The sequence below is a fragment of the Melozone crissalis genome, unplaced genomic scaffold, assembly GCF_028551555.1.
Source record: "Melozone crissalis strain CALT ecotype California unplaced genomic scaffold, PUWL_Pcris_2 ptg000023l_1, whole genome shotgun sequence".
In the NCBI taxonomy this organism is placed as follows: domain Eukaryota; kingdom Metazoa; phylum Chordata; class Aves; order Passeriformes; family Passerellidae; genus Melozone; species Melozone crissalis.
The window spans coordinates 8027325-8048991 of NW_026535801.1; the positions used below are offsets into that span (position 1 = coordinate 8027325).

General features: G+C 46.1%; 1 protein-coding gene across 1 annotated transcript; it reads left to right on the forward strand.

The window, feature by feature from the left end:
• The first annotated feature begins 2178 nt into the window (after positions 1 to 2178).
• On the forward strand, positions 2179 to 21070 carry LANCL1 (LanC like glutathione S-transferase 1). Its single transcript, XM_054278207.1, has 9 exons — positions 2179 to 2309; positions 2469 to 2586; positions 11348 to 11555; positions 16000 to 16135; positions 16448 to 16594; positions 18560 to 18742; positions 19129 to 19305; positions 19591 to 19663; positions 20585 to 21070. The coding sequence occupies exons 1-9, from the start codon at positions 2226 to 2228 to the stop codon at positions 20659 to 20661; spliced, it is 1203 nt and encodes a 400-aa protein (XP_054134182.1). The 5' UTR covers positions 2179 to 2225; the 3' UTR covers positions 20662 to 21070.
• The last annotated feature ends 597 nt before the right edge of the window (positions 21071 to 21667 follow it).

Sequence of the window (21667 nt, forward strand, 5' to 3'; positions counted from 1 at the left end):
CTCACAGCTGCCTTTTACTTTTCAATCAGCTGTATATGATTATGGCATGTCTGAACAAAACTCTATATGCCATGTCTGAGCAAAATTCTCCAACAACACAGCATGACCCTTTCCAGACAAAGCAAACAACCAGGCCCAGCATTCCCAAAGAGCCCAAAGGGACTGGGATTGCAAGAACACAGGAGCAGCTTTCCTCTCAAGATCATTTCTTTCTTTCATTCTCCATTCTGCACGGGCAGGTTACTCAGGATGAATCATGATTCTCTTCCTTGGGCTCTGAGTGACAGCTGCAGCCTGCATTTCTGGGTTCATCCTGGGCAGCATCAAAGCCAAAGTGACCATGACCAATCTGAAAATAACATACAGAAACATAACTCCTTGGCAGAATAATTTGGGAGAACCATCTTTGTTAAGAGATCAGGAAAAAAAACTAATGTGAGGAATCAAAGAAAGATTCTGAAGCTGAAATGCTGTGCTTTATGCTGGAAGTTAATACTGAACTGTGCCTGAGAGAAGGAGGGCAGTGAATACTGCTTTGACCTGCAGATGGAAAACCATAATATGGGGCTGTGGATTTGGTCTTAAGCAGAAGATTCCACATTATTTTTTGCTGATGCTAGAGCCACCTCCCTGAATACTAAAACTGCAGTCCATCTCCCTGCCTTGAATGCAAGGCAATGTTTACGTGATTGAAATTCACTAAACAAGCAACAGCTGAGTGAAAAATGAACTGAAAGCAAACATAATTGCAATTCCCTCTTTTATGCTTGTTTCTAGCCATACTGTGAAATAATTTACTTTTTTTCTTTAAGGTCTAATTTTATTGATTGTAATAAAGAATGGGCATATGGACAGAAAACCAGAATCTCTTACATAATACAACTGTCACAGACATGAATGCAGCAGCCTAATGGATTCTCAGGGTGTTCAAAGTCACCAATGTATAAATTCTTAGAGCAGCAGTTTCCCCTAAACCCACCCAGATGGATTCAGCTCCTACAAGGGGCAGTGTCACTGCACTTAGCCCTTGACAAGCCACCAAGAGCTTCAAGCTCAGCCACATCCCTTTGTGCTTCCCCAACAGAGACACACACAAGCCTGCAGTGCTAGAAGTGCTGGGGAGCCCCAAAGCTGCACCTGTAACACATTTCAGCACCCACACCTCAAGCAGGGACATCACAACTCATCCCAGGTCCATGGGGTCAGAAGAAAGGGAGCTAGGCACAGTGTTCCACCAAGCAGCAAGGCCTGGATTGAGGAACACAGCACACAAGGACACGTGAGCCCAATGAATGCTACCTGGCAGCACAAAGGACATTGTACATGGGTGGCTGCACAGGGGCACACTGCCCCACAACAACACCAAGGAGACCTCCAGCAGCATGGCAGCACAGTTATGCTGCACTTGGGAGGAAAAGCACTGCTCAGGTCTATGAATCAGGGAGACCTAACCTCTTCATGAGGAAGATGTAGCTCAGCCAGCATAGGTGAGATGCAGCAGCTCAGCAAGGGACAGCAAAAAGACCCTGTCCCCCATCCAGGCTGGGTCTCACCCCAAGTGAGGAAATCCTGCTGGGGGCTGCAGGACTCAGCACATTCTCTTTGGGCTGACCCTCTGTCAGCAGTAGTTTATCCCCAAACCCCTGTGGTGCCCATGCACTCCAGGCTGGTGTGAGGGGCCCCTAATCCCACAGGGCCTGCAAGCTGCACACAGCCAACTGAGCCAAACCCACAGGGACCCTCGAATGGGACTTAAACCCCACAGGGCCACCTGTAAGGGGCCCAAAATCTCACAGGGCTCCCTAAGCCAGACAGTGACAATTACCCTCAGCCCTACAGTGTCCCTAAGCCCCACAAAGGCCAGCTGCGAGCGACCTTATACTCCAAAGGGCTGCCTAAAGCACACAGACCCAGCAGCAGAGCGACCTTAACCCCACAGAGCCAGCTGCAGCCGACTCCTCGATGATCAGCTGCATGGTCAGCTGCAAGGAACCTGAGCTCCACAGGGCTCTCTACAGCAGGCACAACCTGCTGCAACAGGCCCTGACCCCCACAGGATAGAGAACACAGCACCCGCGGGCCCCTCAGCACGGGCGGCAGCAGCCGCGGGCCCCGAGCCCGCCCCTGGCACGGGAAGGGGCGAGCGGCGGCAGCGGCGCCTTCCGGGGCGGAGCCGGGGCGGGCCTGGCCGAGCGGAGCCGAGCCGAGCCGAGCCGAGCGGCACTATGATGGCGCAGCGGGCACTCCCGAACCCCTACGCGGACTATGACAAGTCCTTGGCCACCAGCTACTTCGACGCGGCCGGGCGGGTGAGCGGGGCTGGGGTGAGGCGGCTCTGCCGTGGGGGTCTGCCCCCAGGCCGTGTAGAGCTAACACCTGTCTGGTTCCAAACGCTGTTCCCCAGGGATACCCCGTGTACCGATGCCCACCCGCGATGCCTTCACGTTTGGTGGGTTTTGTCTCCACAGCTGACCCCCGAATTCACGCAGCGGCTGAATAACAAAATCAGGGAGCTGCTGCAGCAGATGGAGAAGGGCCTCAAGTCCGCCGACCCGCATGACTGCACGGCGTACACTGGCTGGACAGGTAGGGTCGGTCCCCATGGAGCAGCAGCTCCCTGGAGCTCACCTCTAGATGAGCTCCTGGCAGACCGTGGGGTTTGGCCATTGGAATGGTCACGGTAGATCCATGTCAAGAATGGCACTTGTTCTGCGTGGTTTAGTCCATTTGAGCAAGGGGATGTCTTTCTCAGGACTCCCCATTTGCAGAATGAAGGCGACAGTGTCACAGGGCAGGATTAATAGTGCTGGACTCAACACCACGGAGAAAGCCAGCAGTTGTTTCAGTGTAAGCACGGAAGCCTGCAAAGGGACATGTTCCAAATCTAGCCATGGTGGGGATGATGACAACAAAACCAATGCTCCATCCACTGCCCCATGAAGTAGGCAGGTGTACACGGTAAGTCATTTACCTGCAAGGAGCCCTTGCATCTGGCAGCAGTGAGCTTAATGGCCTGAGATAATGTCTGTCTTTTCTGTTGGAACTGTAATTTATCTGATGACCTTGTCTGATGGGAAGATTGCTCCATTCCTATTCCCCAGGTAGTGCCACTCCACTTAGGGAGCTCTAGCTTTGCTCCAGTGCCTGCCAGAAGGAGCAGAAATACTAATGTGAGTATAACAAAGTGTGGAAGCCTTCCTTGTACTAACTTGTTTGCAAAGCTTCCAGGAGCTTGTCTTTCTCCTATTCTGCATTTTCAACCTGGTTTTCCTTCCTTGGAAGTATGCCCTGCCTTTGCCTCCCTGTTTCTACCCAATGGTGCCATGGAGGACACACCTTTCTCTGTGCCCCAACTTCAGCTGCTTCTGTGTGCTTTCACATCTCTCCTGCTTTCTGTGCTATGCCAGGCCCTATTCAGGGACCCTAGGATAGTTGAAATCAATCTAATGCTTGCTGCAAGATTTTTTTGGTGCTGCTGCTTTTCTTTTTGCAGTATACTGCAATCATAAATGGCAACTTTCTACAGTACAATCTGGGTGTGGCTGGCTTGTGTGTGGGTGCTGTGGAACTTAATGCCAACAGTTTGCTTATGAGAGTGGTGTTCAGTGTGTTGGTGCTAAACTAACGTTGCAGCTTGATGACAGCAGTGCTAGAAATGCCTGCTTCAAAATTTTAGTAAGGCAGACAGGCACTGAAGAGCAGTTCATAAGAAATGCTAGGATGCCAGTATTAAATTCCAGCGTGGGAGAACATTGATTTCATCAGCTGCTGTCTTGGCAGCACTCTGCTGCTGCTGCCAGTGAATTTATACATTTCTGCTGAGTGCTGGCTGATTCCCCCTTGGCAGACATGTTCAGTTTTCCAGTCTGTGTGACCCTGCCCTGGGGTCCCCTCTGATGAGAAGCACTGCTGTGGTAAAGGTGGTCTTCAGTCATGATTGCAGAAAATTCAGGAGACAAAGCAGGAGGATAGTAGATGTTAGGAGTACTCTTGGGGAGAAGGAAAACACTTTTCCCCAGAGGCCATGTTCCTTTTCTGAGGGTGGTCCTAAGGTACTTTGTGTTGGAAAGTGACTGCAGTTATGAAGCAGTGGCTGAGAAATCTGGTTCCGGATTTCAGATTGTTTTCATTTGGAAGGCAGTTTCTCAAGAGGGATTCTTCTCTTTTCTTCCCAGAGATCATTCCTCAATGGGCACACAGCCTTCTTGCCTTGGCTAATAGGAAAAAATCCATGGGCAGATTTCCTGGAAGTCACAACCAGCGTGATGAAGTTTGCAGATGTCACGCTATAACTTTGTCACCCTACCTTCCTTTCCAGTTCTAGCTATATTAATTTATTCAGAGCTGGTTTCCAGAGACACAATTAATTGGGCCAAGACAGCAGCTTTTTCCTGTAATTGCTTGTGTAGGAAAGGCTTGTTGAGTATCTCCTCATGTGAATCATTGCCCAGCAGTCTGAAATCAGCCCTCACTCTCGTGGCCGCTAATAAGGGAGATTTGAAATATGGCTCTCTTGGCACAAACTCTGTGAGATGTAACGTGCTTGAGTGTACTACACTGCACTCAGTAATGCACAGCATATGCTGGCATTTTACTTTGGGGCTCCTTTCCTTCCCACCACACTTGACAGAGCCCTGTTCCCCCAGCGTGTGCTGTGCCAGGGAGGCCACGGCTTCTTGGCACGTGAAGTTGGAGCAGAGGGAAGGAAGAGCTCAGGTTTTCAGCTCAGAGGCAGTGAAAGCACACTTTGGATCAAGATTATCCAGTGTATGGCTGAATGCCCTCAAAACATACTTGAATCAGCTTGTTACATTCTCATTCAGTTCCCCATAGAGATCAGGGCCCCATAGGCAGCCCCTGCTACGTGCCTGGTACAGACCAGCCTCAGCTGTTGTGTTCTGCTTTGGCTTTTCATCAGTTTAGGGAGGCTGCTGGAAGAGGTTTTTCCCTAATCTGTTTCACTGGTATCATGGTGTTGACTGAGGGAAGCTAAACTGCTCTGAGCTAATTCTGAGGCAGAAGCAGATCTGGTAGAAGCACAGCAGCCTCTTCCATTTCCAGGTTAGCCTGAGGATGCTGAGGGATACCTGGATGCCTTTTGGTGTTTGTAATAATGCAAAAGGCCTTGCTCTTGCTCCAGAGATTGTCTTGACTGAGAGCAATAGCTGATGGAAAGGGAGTGGAAGGAGTTCACTCCTGTCACCAGGTGACTGCAGAAGCCAGGATGCTCCTGAGTCCAGTGCTTACTGATCTGTTGCATCCTTCCAGGGTGATGAGGTATGTAAGGGAGAGATTCACCTTCCTATACACTTTGGTAGTTCATTTGGAGTTTGTTTTCCATGCAAGCATTCACTTCTCTGGCAATGTCTTAGTCACAGAGGGCCTCTGAAACTGCCCAGTGAGTTCAGCTGGCCTGCCCCATCCACACCTTTTGGCTGGCCATTGGCAAGTAGGGACAAGGAGCAGGGCTTAGTTGCCTTTTGAAAGGAAAGCCATGTGAAAATGAAATTACAACTGAACCAGTTCAGGAAAACTTTTGGAAAAACACTTTTCATTCACTTCAGTGCAATATGTTCATTTTAACCTCAGAACCCAGAGAACTTACGTCCCTTTTAGTCCTGTTCAGAAAAATGTAAATCCTCAGATAATCCCTACAGAACAAGAGAAAGTGAGGATGCATTTGCTCAGAGATAATAGAGTGCCTTGGGTCACTCACATAAACCACATTCCTGCCAAATGCTTGGCAGGTAGTTTTTGTGAATTTTCTGTTCTTGGAGATAGTCAGTGTTTGACTGGACAAGGCCCAGAGCAATGGCATGCAAATTTGAGGCTGACCTTCCTTTCAGAGGGTTGGACCAGATCACCACTAACCTCTGCTAACCTAACCTGTTGTAGGATTTTGTTTAACAGAAAAAGCTCTGTTTTTAAGGTTTTAAGGCAGGATAAATGCTTAGGCATGCTGGATGATCAATCATGCAGTCAGAAGAGAAGCTGCACACTGACTCCCCAGCCAGTTCTGAACATGGACTTCCAGAGGTGCCTCACTGTTGCATGCAGTGTGGCTTTGGCATGCTGGTAGGAGTGCAAGGAGCATCCCATGTGTCTGCACCAGGAGAGATGCTAATTATCCTTTGAGCTGGGCAATAAAGCTGGGCCATCCATGCTCTTTTACCCCATGCCTGGCTTAATAAAATGGCACCAGCTGTCTCACTAGAAACCATCAGGCTTCATCACTGTGTAGATATAGGATTCTGCTTCTGCCCTCTGTGTTTGACATCCTGCTTTGAGGCTGCTGGCTGATTTACTGCCCTGGGTCAATGCAAGATCTCTGAGATCTTTATAACTCTAGGTGGTTGGTTTGGAACAAAATATCCTCTTGTGGTAACCTCCTTTCCTTGGTAGAAGAAGCGCAGCTCAGCTCCTGCTGGGCAAGGAGGCATGTTCAGAACAGTCTAAGGGCATAACTTGCTTGCAAAGCAAACTGCTTGCAGGCCAACAAAAGAGCAAGTCTAAACTTGCAGAGAAGTTGAGGCACAGCCTGTCTTTGATCAACAGAATGATCATGTGGATGAGATTCTCTTTCTGCCTACTGCAGAGCTTTAGCTCACATTTCTGCCTACTGCAGAGCTTCATCTCACAAGCAAGACCTTCCCTGGTATTTCCAGCAGTGCCTGCTCTGTTGAAGGCAGTGGTTGCTGAAGTCAGGGCATCAGCACAAGCTGGCTGTAACTCCGGAACAACTGGCACAATTGTCTGTAACTCCACTGCCCCACTCTAAAGAAATCTCTAATGCAAAGTAGTACCTACCTCTGCACCTACCCTGCAGGAGGGTGAGGGGAGAGAGGTGCTGTTTACTGCCCTTCTGAAGGTGTTGAGTAAGCAGGCTTTGTGAGGCACACAGAATTGACTTTGGCCTCCTGATTCCCTGCAGTGAGCAAGCATCTCAGGCATGGACACTCAGCTCCTGTGTACTGGCTTTCTGCATGCTGGAGTGGCTGTTTCAGTCAGCTGAGCCCTGTTGGTCTCTCAGCAGCACATGTTCTGTGCAGCCCTGTACCATCAAGGGCTCTCTGGTGCATTCCCCATCTCGTTCAGCTCTGCACAGGGGCTAGAAGCAAAAAAAATTGTACATCTGAGAAACTACAGAGAAAAAGGTCCAGTAGTAAACAATCAACAGGACAAAGCCCAGACATCTTTGGCAGTAGCAGGCCACTGGATGGTAGTTCTGAGTGGAAACAGTCAGAGGTCACAAAATTGGGTCACATTTCCAAGTGGAACACTGAACATCAGACATCCAGGGCACACAGAAATTCACAGCCTACCTAGCTCCATGTGTCTGGTGATGCTGTGTTTGTGTACCACTTAAAGCATGCCAAACACCAGTCAGTCCCAAACCTACCCAGTCAGTTGGGGTGAGGAGGGCATTGGAGAGGGAGCAAGGCAGAGCTGTGGAAGAGCTTCTGCAGAACAACACTGCCTTAACTGAACCAAGTTCACTGCCTGGATACTCTTCCCTGTGACCTGCACTGGCTCTGAAATGCTCTGCCTGCACCTTGGCACACAGGTTAATACCAGATATCCCCCACCAGGTGACTTTGTTTTGTATCCCTCTAAGTACACCCGTCAACATTGCCTCTTCATGCTTGTGCCTGCCCTCCTCTGCTGCCTTGTCCCCTCTGGGGCTCACAGGTGGCAACAGAAGGACCAGCAAGCTGAAGGCACTGCTTGTGCCCTTCTGATCAGTTTGGGAGGAAGGAGTTCTTTGATGGATTGTGTTGATTTGGCATGGCCTGGTTTATGGTAGCAGGGGAGGGCCACAGGGGTACCTTCTGTGAGAAGCTGCTGGAAGCTCCTACCATGTTCAACAGAGCCAATCTCTGATGGCTCTAAAGATGGACACACTGCTTGCCCAGTTACAGAGGCTGGTAACTCCTCTGTGATGACATATTTAAGAAGAAAATGAAAACAGAGCACAGGCAGTTTATTCCCCAAGGGTGGGGAGGCACTGTGGCTGCTGCTATGCTGGCACAGCCTGTGGCAATAAAAGGGCAGAGCCAGGCTGGCAGCTTCTCCTTCCTGGCACCCCACGTGTATGGAGACATGAGCCAAACAGAGAGACTGCAGATCACACCTTATGTCCCTGTGGGGCCTGCACACCTTGATTTTATTTTTAACACCTCTCCACATGAGGAGAGGCGTTAAACAGCACCAGCACTGCTGCAGCTGCCGCTGCCCGTGAGATGGTGTTGTGGCTGCCTGGCCAGCACAGAAACAGGATGGGCAATTCCCTGGCATGGAGCCTAGGTGAGATCAACTTCTCAGTGCTACAGGATCCTACAGGAGTCTTTGAATTGGTGGGAGTTGTTGACAGTGGTACTACAAGCAGCAGTTTTTCTTCTAGTCAGAAAGGAGGAGGATGTGAGGACATGTGGGCGAAAACATGGTCAGTGGAAAGAAAGAGGGAGAGAAGGTTCTCCAAGAACCAGAGCCAAGGTTCCTCTGCAGGCTGTGGTGAAGCAGCTGTGCCCCTGTAATGCATGAAGTTCCCAGGGGATGCAGAGATCCACTCACAGCCCTTGGGAGAAGTGCTCATGCTGGAGTGGGTGGATGCCAGAGCAAGCTGTGATCCAGTGGGAGACCTGAATAGAGCAAGGGGGCTCCTGCTTCCAGAGATGGACAGAGACAGGGGCCTTGCTTCCAGACTAGAGCAGCCTGTCCTTAAAAGACTATACCCTGTGGACAAGTGACCCATGCCACAACAGTTTGGGAATGGCTGTCTCCCATGGGAGGGACCCCACAGCCTAGCTGAGAAAGGGCTCCTCTCCCTGAATTAACAGAAGATCTTGAGTGATGAACAGACCAAAACCCTCATGCCCCGTCTCCCTCCACTGTCAGTGGGAAGGAGGGAGGGCCTGGGGGGTAAAAAAGTATTTTAAAGGCTTATTTTACTTCTCATTATCCTCCTCTGACTGTTAATAATAAATTTACTTTATACCTTTACATTTGAACACCCTTAGAGTGTTTTTTTCTCCCAATCTTTATCTCATCCCATGAGTCCTTTGTTAATTTTTTTCCCCTTTTCTCTGCCCAACTGTAACAGAAGAGAGTTAACAACAAACAGCTTTCATGGTACCTGGAGTATTGCCAGTATCAAATGACAACAGGAAAAAAAATTGAGAAAACTGGCTTTAGATGCAGTTTGTAAGACCTTTCAGTTTTAAATAAAAAGGAAAAGTGAATGTTCTGGGAAAGCAGCTTCATCCTTTAGTACAGGTCAGTGGTTTTTTGGAGTCTTTCCAAAGATGCTTGGGCCTGAGAGGATAAGGGGTGAGAAATGTTATAAAAGAGAAGAGGCAAAGAAATCAGAGGAAAACAGTGGTGAGATCTACTTTCTAAGAATTCAATCCCTGCAGTGGTCTTGGCAGGATACTTATGTGCATAATTAGGGTGGTATGATGGCAGTGGGAATAGAAACTACTTACAAAGCTAAAAGTTCTATATTAAAGCAGATAAGTCAAGAGTGCAAGTTGTGCTCAGACAGCTATCAGGCTAATAAGAGTCTAGAAGATGTGCTAGGTACTAAATAAATCAAGGAGAGTCACTTGACATTTTCTAGCTGGAAAAGGAGGGTTCCCCTTTAAAGAAGGGCTTCATATCCACATCCTTACAGACTTGAGTGATGGCACTGTACAGCTGAGCTCTCTCTAGAATTGCCAGCACTGAATTGCTTAGAGAGAGAACAAGGTTATTAGCTTCAGCAGGAAATGGAAATTTTATACATAATGTACATGTGGAATTGAATTGTCTGTAACATGAAGCTTTGGAGATTACCCATGCAAAATGAGAAAATTATCCAAGTTTGAAATTGTCCTCAGTACCTTGGACTTTAATTCTGTAGCACGATTGCCCCCTTGACCTTAACACATCAAAATCTGTAGAGATTGGCTCTATTAATTTAGGCTTAATGCAGGACCTGAGTCTTCTTAGAAATGGTTATTGTTAAGGGGAGAAATAAGCTCTTCTCAAAGTGATGTAGGCCAGTAGCTTTCTTCAGTGCAGGTTTGAGGATGGCTCCCAGATCAGAAGGAGGGTTCAAGTGTGACAGACCTGTCAGGCACAGACTTACTGAGCTCCTCATTCACCTACTGAAAGCCTCAAGAGCTGGCTGAAGACAAGGCAGGCCGAGGCAAAGGACAGCACTTGATGTGACTGCTCAGTAGCAGAACTGGTTTTGTAGCTGGCCAGTCCACTGGAAACCTCTAGTGAGGACCATGCAGCCTGTTGCAGTATTCCAGGCAGCTGTTTGTGTTTCAGACAGGGGCTGATCTCACAAGTGATTGCTGCAGAGGAGAATTGGGCAGTCCCTTTTTTCTAGGATGCACCAGTTCTTGCTTTAAGGCTTGGGACTTGCTCAACAGCAGGAGATGATGTCCAGGGAACTGCAACAACCTTGCTGCTGCTTCCCAGTGGAAAGGAATTAAAAAGGATTAATGAAAGGAAAGTTTTAAAAAGAGTCGAGTATGATGTCTGGATGTCCTAAGGATGCTGTTTCTCAGTGCTGATGGTGTGTCACTTTTTAAAAAAATCCAATCCAAGCTAAGTGGCCCATCCCCTTACCCTCTGACCATGGGGAAAAGATAGAGAGGGTGACAGCTCAGTTCTGCTCTGTCACAAGTACCATCTCCCCAAGGATGATTTTTTTCCCCCTTTCGCTGTTGAGCAAAAGTCACAGGTACAGTGTATGGATTTAGGTGGGTTTGTCTAGGTCTCATCTTTTGCTCCTTGCTATGAAAATTGTATGTAATTGGATATAAAAGAATTGTATATGAAATTGTATGTATATTGTAAATGAAAATATACAATATTACATGTATATATGTAATTGTATATGAAAATTGTATGTAATTGGATATAAAAGAATTGTATGTATATTGTAAATGAAAATATACAATATTACATGTATATATGTAATTGTATATGAAAATTGTATGTAATTGTATATAAAAGAATTGTATATGAAATTGTATGTATATTGTATATGAAAGCATACAATATTAGATATATATATATGTAATTGTATATGAAAATTGTATGTAATTGTATATAAACATTTATACAGTTCTGTTCTCCAGGCCTTCCTGGTCAGACCCTGCTGTCCTCTTGTCCTGCCATCCACTCACAAACAGCAGCAAGTTACAAGGAGATGAAAGGAAGCAGTGGGTTATGTCCCTCAGAAGTCTGTCTGTCAGGCTTATACCCTAAATGAGGGCCAGGCCAGACTTTCAGCTTCACTGAAGTAACACAGCCAACATTTCTAATGGATGCAACCTTTCTGTTCCTCCTGCAGGCATTGCTTTGCTGTATTTGCACCTGTTTGATGTGTATGGAGACCCAGCCTACCTTCAGGTGGCCCATGAGTACGTGAAGAAGAGCCTGAGGTGCCTGACCAGGAGATCCATCACGTTCCTGTGTGGTGATGCTGGGCCCCTGGCAGTGGCTGCTGTTGTCTACCACAAGCTGCAGAACCAGAAGCAGGCAGAAGACTGCATCATCCGGTAAAAGCCTTGCTCATGTCTCTGTCCTGACCTTCCTCTTGCTCACAGAGCTGCTCTGGGCTTGGAAGAGGCACTCTCTGACAAATGTGAAGACATTTTGTTGCAGTCTTGTGTGAGAAATAATCCAGTAACTTAGCAAGACAGCACCAACTTTTCTTGCCCTGGTGAAAGAGGTGGTTTAAGGACAAACACGTTTGCATGGCAGCCTGCAAGCCTCTATTGTTCAGCTGCTACTGCCATCTTAAAAATAATTCTGATAAACACAGGAAGAAAAAAGTGCCAAAATTAAAAACAAAAACAAAAAAAAAAAACCAGAAGGTGGGGTTTGGTGGTTTTTGAGAACATTTTAATTTAGCTTTGCAGTCATTTTGATGAAAAGGAAAAATGTGGTAAGATTATTAGATTTAATTTTGGTACTTGCTTCCACTTGCTCTTTATTAGTTGTCTTTGACTTAAACCTAAGATTGACAGCATCCCTTTCAACTTCAGAATGCAGCTGGTTATGATTCATTTATTTCTATTTCCTGCCTTTCCTCGACTGTTTTCAGATGCATTTTTGTTGGGTACTTAAGACAAGAAAAGGACAAACAAGCAGCATGTGGCAGAGGAAGGAAAATAGTTAAGGAGATGTATTTGCAAGCATTTCTCAGTTAGGGGAGATGGGTTTTAGGAAGGTGAGAAACAGCCCTGTAGAGAGTTTCCACTCCTACCTGATCAGCACAAAGAAAGACAAAACCCCTGATGCTTCAGAACACTGACTGCCCTTAAACAGCCCTGAGAAAGTGATGCATAATAGCAATTAAAATAAGCCACAGGTGGGAGTCAGAGGTGTCTGTATGGTTTGGACACCAAGTTCCACTCCCTTAACTAAGAATATCTTCTGGTTTATGCAGATACAATCAGTCTGGGGGCAGAACTCTTTCTTTGTTCTGGTAATAATCTGTGGGTTAGATTTTGCTTTGACAGAGTGGCAAAATCTCACTAAGATTAACATATTTGTTAACAAAAAGAGAATTAATCTGTCAAACAATACTGGTCAGCTGTGGTCAGTGCATAAATCCCAGGTTGTAAAGCATCTCTAATTAATGTTTTCTTGCTGAGGTCTCCCTCCCCATATCCCTCTTGTTCTGCCTGTGGTTTGGTGGCAGAATGGAATCTCGTGATTAATTTTGCACTGCCATCTAATGGTGTAATAATGTCAGAACACTGGAAATTGGTTTCTTCATACATCTGCAAGAGGAAAACAGAAAAATGTGGCTTTCTCAAATGAACAGTTCTACTGTCCTTACTCTGCCACCAATTCCCAGAGCAGTTAGCCTGACTGTGCTCCTTTAAAATAGAGTATTTCTTTTCTTTGAGAAGTGGCTCCCTAGATCAAAACTCTTAAATGGTTTTTGAGTATGCTCTTTAGTTACAGAGCAGTTGCTAAGCTGTGCAGTGCAAGTGCATAGAAAGAGCACTTTTATCAGAGCTGTGGAGAAGAAGGGCCTCTCTGCATTTTGTCCTCTATCTTTTAAAGCACCTCATCTTTACAGAGCCAGTGGAGAGAATCCATCAGCCAGGTTTTACCTTCAGTGGAACAGACAGAAGCTTGCTTTTTCCTAAATGAGTTCATGACCAAAAAATGTGCTTTTATGCTCTAGAGACACTAATGTTTCAGGGCAACCTATTTTCCAAGAGCCTGTGAAATTGTGAGCCATGTTCTAGGGAGCCCTCTTTTTCCTGTCACCTCCCACCAATTCAGAAGGTCAAAGCTTTGCTTTCAGAGCCAGTGGTGTACAAAAATCCCATTTTGCTCTACAGCTGCTTTGATTTCCCTCTGTCCAGAAACTGCTGATTGTTGACAGTTGAGGTGATAGGCTGATAATGTGAATAGGAGTGGCTCATTCTTTCAGAGACCACAACTTACCCCACACACCTGAGAAATGCATTCTGCATGCAGTCAGTCCAGCAGCATCCAAGGCATCTCTTTCTGAATGCATGACCATGTTTCAAAAACAGCAGAAACTCCTGGCAGGCTTCCTCTCCTGATGATCCAGCTGGAAAAGCAGTTAGAGGTAAAGCAGTAATGCACAAAGAACAAAAAAGTGGTCCAGTTGCTCCAGACAGGCAGGGAAGTTCAGCACACACAAAGCTCTTCCTGGCTGGTTTCACAGCTGGAAACAGGCAGGGAATAGCCTTAAAGCCACTTCTGCTGGTATTTTAAAAGTGATGGCACTTTTCAGATTGCTGTCTTACAGGTGAACAGAAAGATAAAGCCAAATCCAATCACACTGCTACCTGCTGCCCTGACAGGAAAAGACATCCAGTCTTTCTGGAAGTGTGATGAGAGGTAAAACAAAGGAAAAATTGCATCAAGAGTGAATGGGGCTACAAAGCACCCGTGTGAAGTGCTGTCAGTCTCTGTTAACACTACAGGAATATCACCAGCTTTGCAATATCATAATACAAAAGTGGCAAACAAAATACCATACTGCAGCAGACTTCACTCTGCACTAGTGGGCTAAAGCCTGGTGCCAGACAAGCTGTCCTCAGCCAGCCACAGCATCCCCACTTTGCTAAGGTGTCCTCACTGCTGCTCAGTTCTTCCTAGAAGATATTTCTTCCATGTGCCACAGCAGCTTGATGTTGAACATGTGTAGCTTCACCTCTTACTTAGATTTTTAGCTCATGAAGACACCTCTTTCTCACCTGGCAGCATAGCCCAGGCTATTTGTAGGCATGGAGAGGAAGGGGCTTCTCTATCAGGACTTGAGAGCATTAGGGGTGAGATTTTTCCACATACCATTAGCACTAGTTTGACTTTCAAATAAATATTCCTTAGGCAGCCAAATTAAGAGGATAGCCCTATAATTTGAAAGTGGTGATTTTTGGCAGAGTGTCCCCCTTGCCAATAACATCACAAGGAGATAATGGTGAGCAGCCTTTTCTGACCAGTCAGCAGCTTTATGCTGACCATTTCTTTCAGCCCAGGTTTCCCCCTCCTGTAGCTTTCCAAGCTGGTGCTCTAAGACCCAAGCACATAGTATGAGTGCATTGGGAAGAGCAGAGCAGACTGAAGCAATCAGCCAAACAAAAGGCAGAAGGGAAGGAGTGATTCCACACCTCATGCAGTGGAAGGCTGAGAGCCAGAGCCTGGCCTTTACAGCTCCTAGGGCACAGCAGTGTGGGATTCACATTCTCTGAACCTGAGAAAAGCAGAGAAAAGAATGATCAAAACAATTCTTACCTCTTTTGCTGTGCCAAAGCAGAATGCAATATGGAGATTGTTTACCCAGAGTGATGGTGTTTTGTTTCCTTGGCCTGTCATGACCAAGCACATGTCCAGACTGTCAGTCAGCAGGCAGTCACAGGATTCTGGGCAGTTGAGTTGAGCTGGGTGCTTGTGCAGATTCAGTTTAGATGAAATGTAATATAGTATAGAATAATATAGTATAATAAAGTAATTAATTAGCCTTCTGATATCATGGAGTCCTCCTCATCTTTCTCCCTGTCACGGGGGTCACTTTGATTTCCGATACAGCAGCATGAAGGAATGAGCCAGGGTTTTGAGCTCCAGCCTCAGTGCTTGTTTCCATGGCTTTAAGTGTGATTTTTGAGTGCATTTCCCTCTCATCTCCCTCATGGGAATGTTCCATTGCAGTTTGCTGCACCTACCCAAAGCTGACCCCCGAGTGATGGTGTTTTGTTCCCTTGCCCTATCAGGGCCAAGCGTGTGTCCAGACCATCGATCAGCAGAAAGTCAACAAGATTCTGGGCAGTTGAGTTGAGTTGGGTGCTTGTGCAGATTCAGTTTAGATGTAATGTAATATAGTGTAATATAGTATAGAATAATATAGTATAATAAAGTACTTAATTAGCCTTCTAATACTATGGAGTCCTCCTCATCATTTCTCCCTGCCATGAGGATCTCTTTGATTTCCAGTACAGCAGCATGAAGGAACAAACCATGGTTTTGAGCTCCAGCCTTAGTGCTTGTTTCCATGGCTTTGAGTGCAATGTTTGGTTGCATTTCCCTCTCATGTCCCCCATGGGTATGTTCCATTGCAGTTTGCTGCACCTACACAAGGCTGACCCCCGAGTGGTGGTGTTTTGTTCCCTTGCCCTATCAGAGCCAAGCGTGTGTCCAGACCATCGGTCAGCAGGCAGTCACCAGGTTCTGGGCAGTTGAGTTGAGCTGGGTGCTTCTACAGATTCAGTTTAGATGTAGTGTAATACAGTATAGAATAATATAGTATAATAAAGTAATTAATTAGCCTTCTGATATCATGGAGTCCTCCTCATCTTTCTCCCTGCCACAGGGATCACTTTGATTTCCGATACAGCAGCATAAGGAACAAACCATGGTTTTGAGCTCCAGCCTTAGTGCTTGTTTCCATGGCTTTGAGTGCAATGTTTGAGTGCATTTCCCTCTCATGTCCCCCATGGGAATGTTCCATTGCAGTTTGCTGCACCTACACAAGGCTGACCCCCGAGTGCCAGACGAGCTCCTCTACGGGCGCATGGGCTATCTCTCTGCACTGATATTTGTGAACAAGCACTTTGGAGAGGAAAAGATCCCTCAGAGCCACATCCAGCAGGTACTGTGCCTTTTGCTGCTTTGTTATCTGTCTCTTCTCATATAATTCATCTTGGGGCAGCTAAAAACCAATGCTAGATATAAAGAACTCTGGCAATAAGGGGAACCACATCATGCTATACCTGCTTTTCTTCCAAAGGGACAAAGCACTGCTGTCCATGTAAATCCATGGGCAGTACTGGACTGGCAGACATTTCATTCCACCCTCTGCTTGGGCAGAAAAACAAATCTTGTTCTGTGCCAGAATACTCACTGTGCTGTGTCCAGGGCAGCAACATTTCCCTCACCCACATTTGTTCCCATCCCTGCACAGGTTTGTGAAGCAGTTGTAGCCTCAGGAGAGAGCTTAGCCAGAAAGAGGAACTTCACAGCAAAGAGCCCACTGATGTTTGAGTGGTACCAGGAGTACTATGTAGGAGCAGCCCATGGTTTGGCTGGGATCTACTACTATCTCATGCAGGTAAGAGACATGAGGGGATGGGCCCTTAGCACTGTTTCACATTTCTTTGAACAAGGAACAGCATTTGAATTGGCTCTTAATAATGTCAAACTGGGAAAGATACCTTGTCTGATGGACTTACCCATGTGTTTATCATGCATTTCCAATTGTAAAGGTTTTCTTCAAATCTAAGATTGAATCTCTGACCTTGGAGATCTGTGGAGAAATGTGACCTGCATTAACCAGCAGTGTCACATAATGAAGGCCTGTAGCTCTGCTGGGTCTGAGTTTCCCCCTCATGTTAATTGCTTCTACATTATTCACATTTGTTGGTATCTGCTGGCTCCCTGCATTTTCTGAGGTGGTTACTTGGTGCAGAATGAGAATCCCTGAAAGAAAAGCATGCTGAAAAAAATTGTGCTCATAGTAGGAAAGTGGGAAATGCCTTTGTATCCAAAGCAGAACCTGCTTCTAAATGTGAAAGAGGTGGGACTTTAATAAAGCAACTGAGTTTTGCAGTGCCTGAAGCAGGCAGAGCAAGACAAGAGACTGGGAGATGCAGTACCCCTTTGCTTTGATGCTTTCTCACTATTTTGCACAACTCACTGGAGCTCTGTCAATATTCCCTATTCTGGCTCTGAAAAAAAATGAGGGTGATAATTCCCCTGTGTGGGTTCCTTTGTGCATATATTTACAGTGCTCAAGCACTCAGAAAAATAACAGCAAAAAATAACATTGAATTCTTCAAGCATTAAGAGCACTCATGAGCAACACAAATTATTTTGGTGTAGAAATAGTCTTTAATCTTTTATTAGACTTAACTCTGAGAGCAGGTGGAAAAGGAAGCCACCAGGCTTCAAGCATTTGAGTTTTCCTTCAGGACTGTCAAAGTTAAAGCCCATATACAGGATCAGTAGCAGTCCTGTGAATATAATGTTTCTATTGCTCAGAGAGGAAGAGATGGTTGGTGGTTTTTAAGAAGATTAGATTTAGAAGATCAAATTTAGATTTAGAAGATTAAATTTAGGAGATTTGGCAGGAGGGGGATGCAAGGTGGTTATTTACCCAGAAGCACAGAATGGCAAGCTAGGAGAAGGGGAGACAGCAATGTGTTGTGAGCCTAAATTTGTACCAAGTCCCTGAGCTTCTTCCCAAGTAGCTGTTTAAATAATTTTAAGTCTCCCATAAAATACTCATGGGCTTTATGCTTCTCTGCTGTATGAAGTAAAAGGAGCCTGGATCAGCCAAGCATGATGCACAGAAAGCCTGGGAAGAAGCAAGAATGTGAAATACGGAGAGGAAAACATCTTTTATCTCTAATGGCTTTACAGCCCAAGTATTGATTTTTAATTTTCCAGTTACCAGCCTGAGAACAGTGTGATCCTTAGATGAGAGTGTTCATTGCAGTCTGCCATGGGAAATCAGAACTGCACAGATTTCATGTGGGGCAGTGTCTTTGGGACACTGAAGCCACTCCCTTGCATTCATCTGAGGTCAGCAGTGAAGTCAGCCTCTTGAAATCACCCAGCAGCATCTGTGAAGATTCAGAATTGCAGCCTGCCAGCTGGGCTGGCCCAGCAGCTAAGGGCTGAGATGCTCTAGGTGCAAGGAATCATCCTTAATACTGATTTTAAATTTTTATCACTTTACTTCAGCTCTGGGTACCTGAAGCTATTCCTGCTTATCTTTAGGAAAAACAGCAGCAAGCTCTTTTGCTTAGAGGACCAGGTGACATGCTAGGAACAGTCTTTATTTCTGGGATGCAAGGGTAGGACTGTAAATAAGTCCCTGCCAAAAGGCAGAACAGCCAGTGACTGAGTGGGTAATTGTGAAGTGTGAAAGCTCAAAGCAATTACTTCATTTACAAGGAGCAAGAGGGAATGTAGCCATAGATGACTTTGTTTCCACCTTTTGGGCAGACCTTGGGTCTCTTAGGGACACACAGAATGGTAATTGTCCCTGATTTAAGTGTTTTCTGTCTCCTAGCCTGGCTTTGGAGTGAGCCAAGTGAAGCTGCACAACACAGTCAAGCCCAGTGTGGACTATGTGTGCCAGCTCAAGTTCCCATCTGGGAATTACCCCCCCTGCATCGGTGACACCAGAGACCTCCTTGTCCACTGGTGCCATGGAGCACCAGGTGTGATCTACATGCTTCTCCAGGCATACAAGGTACCAGAAACCTTGCAAAGACCCTTCATGTGAAACTTCCTCTGGAGAATGTGCTGGGACACCTCCTTTGCTTGGAAGTAGGATGGCTTGTTACAGTGAAATCACCCCACACTAACCTCTGAGACAGAAATTAGTTTTTTAAACAAATATTTCTGAAAATACCCATCAGTTGTGTGGGCTGTCCTGTTGAAGGTAATGGATGGTGAGAGCTAGTTGTGTGTGGAGTAAGGGTCTTACATCCCCACTCATGATATCAAAAATATCCTCCTTAAATAGTAAACAGCGCAGTCACTTCAGCAGGACACCCAGGCCTCTGCATGCCACAGGGATGCTCTTTGTTTGGAGGGCATTGCCTCAGCAAGGACAACTGTTTCTTGTCTCCACAGGTCTTTGGGGAGCAGCAGTACCTGAGTGATGCCCTGCAGTGTGCAGAAGTGATCTGGCAATATGGGTTACTGAAGAAAGGCTACGGGCTGTGCCATGGCACAGCTGGCAATGCTTATGCCTTCCTGGCACTGTACAACCTCACTCAGAGCATGAAATACCTCTACAGGGCCTGCAAGGTAAGGCTGTGTGAGGCACTAGAGGGCCTTATTCACTTCTGCCTTCTACATCACTGCCTTTGCCTTTGAAATGCAATTTCTAGTGGGGCAGACATGCAGCTAAATCTGACCAGCTGCACCAGAGTAGTCCTTCAGCAGTGCAGTCACTGTCTGACAGCCTGTACAGAAGAGATTTTTCTCAGAAGCCTTGCTCTGCAAGGGGTAGTGTGGGGACAAGGGATAGAATTTTCTTCTCAAGACTTGCCTTTAACCAAATTTGACCCCTTTTTGTACCTCTTTTGTCAGTTTGCAGAGTGGTGTTTAAGCTATGGGCAGCATGGGTGCCGGACTCCAGACACACCATTCTCTCTCTTTGAAGGTAATTTCAGTCTCTAGCCTTCTGTTTTGCTCCTGAACCTAAGCTGTTCTCTCTCTCTTTGAAGGTAATCTCAGTCTCTAGCCTTGTTTTTTGCTCCTGGATCTAAGCTGTTCTAGCACCAAGGAAAACAGAATACAAGCTCCACTGGAGTCCTTGCAAAACTCAGTGTAGGGGATGGAAAGGAAATTGTACCCACCAAAACCCAAGAAGGGTTTTTTTACCCTTGCCCAGAAGCAGTCTCCCTGTAACACAGGATAATGTCTTAGCTGGAGCATCTTGTCCTCTTAGGCCTCCCAGATTTACATACAGACCTCAGGGAGAATTCTTTCATGGCTCCTTTTGGTTATTTGTAGCCTGGCTTCTCTGTCCTCTGTACATTTTTAAGGATTGAAATCCTTGATGAGTGTTCCAGTTTGATTCTAAAGGTGAGAGGAATAAATGGAGCTGCTGTTATGGGCCTTGGTGGCTCCTGTGGTGCTTTGTGCCTCCTGCTAACAGCTCCCCCCCAAATCTGCCATCAGCAGGTATTTGCTGAAGGAGCCAGCCCCCAGCTAGCCCTGATCTCCCCAGGGGAGAGGAAAACTTCCATCAGTCAGGACCTTGGGCAGCAGTGGCTCAAGGACCAGAGTTTGACAAAGCTGCCCAGTGTTGAACTTGTGGATGGGTAAAGCAGAAGGGAGAGGGCTGGAGTGGGGAAAAGACATTGGCATTTTGCCAGGTGTTTTTCAATGTTTGATTAACCTCAAAATGCTTTACCACACTGAGGTACCAAAGTTGCTTGGGAAACCTGGGCTCAGACCTTGAAAAATATTTAGGACCTTTTCTTTTGTGAATCATAACTCATTCGCTCCCTGGATAACTGAGAAAAATGGTGCCCAAAGGGAATTTCTCTGAAGCACAGTGTGTTTTTTTCATCCTCAGGAATGGCTGGAACAATTTACTTTCTTGCTGACCTGCTGGTGCCTACCAAGGCCAAGTTCCCTGCATTTGAACTCTAAATCTGAATCCTGCTTGGCAGTTTGCTGCCCTGTGTCCTTCTGCACTTGGAAATGCAGTTCAAGGCTGCTTTCTCCTTTTTCCAGACTCACCGTTGTTCGCCTAACTGAACGTGAATCCATCCTCCTGGGGGCATGCTGAGTTCTCTAACATTTCTAGTTGTCTCATTACATTGTTTAGTTTTAAAGATAGAATGCAGATTTTGCTGGTGTCCTTTAAAAACTCAGGGCTGCAGGTGGGAGCAGGGAGAACTGTACAGTATTTTGTTGGCTACAGAGTTTTGCTATTTCCTGTTTCCCATTTCCTGGGAAGAAGTTTTCTATTGAATGTAACCTGGGCTATTTAACCTCTTTTTATGCTGACAAATAGTTGCAGGAATTTAGCTGCCTTTGGAGAGCAACAGATGGAAAACTGAGAAGTTTTTTATTGCCTGGAAGTTGTTTTCAAGTGTTTTTTTTCTGAGCACCCAGAGAGCAGATGGTTCAGTATCTGGGCTGTGCCATGTGAAGTCAATGTGCTGGACTGTGGAGTCTTACGTATATTTTTAATGTCATACTGCAGCTGGCAGAGCTGGAACTGACATGCCAAAGGCTTGTCCTGAGTTTGCACCTATCTGCTCTAAAGGCAAAGGCTATGTATAGCTCTTCTGTGCATTTGTTCCAGTGACAGACAAGTAATCCACTGCCATCTTACATGAAACCTTGCTATTCCACTGGTCATCCAATGGCAGACTCCAGTCCAAAAGTGAGCTAAGCATGCTTGCTTTTGTGGTCTCTTCTTGTTAGCTTTGAGAGTTTATTTTGCAGTCTTTATTTAAATTTGTGTATTAGGTGGTGCCAGGTGCCCACCAGCAGCAACAAGGGAAAAGAAATGTAAGCCACTGAGTTCTGACAGTGTTTAAGCTATTAGCTGTATAGATGTTATTTACATGTTTTCTTTTATAAGCTTTCCCAAACCTGGATCATTTGAGTCACTTGTTTGCCTTGCTACTGCTTGTTGTAGTTTGAT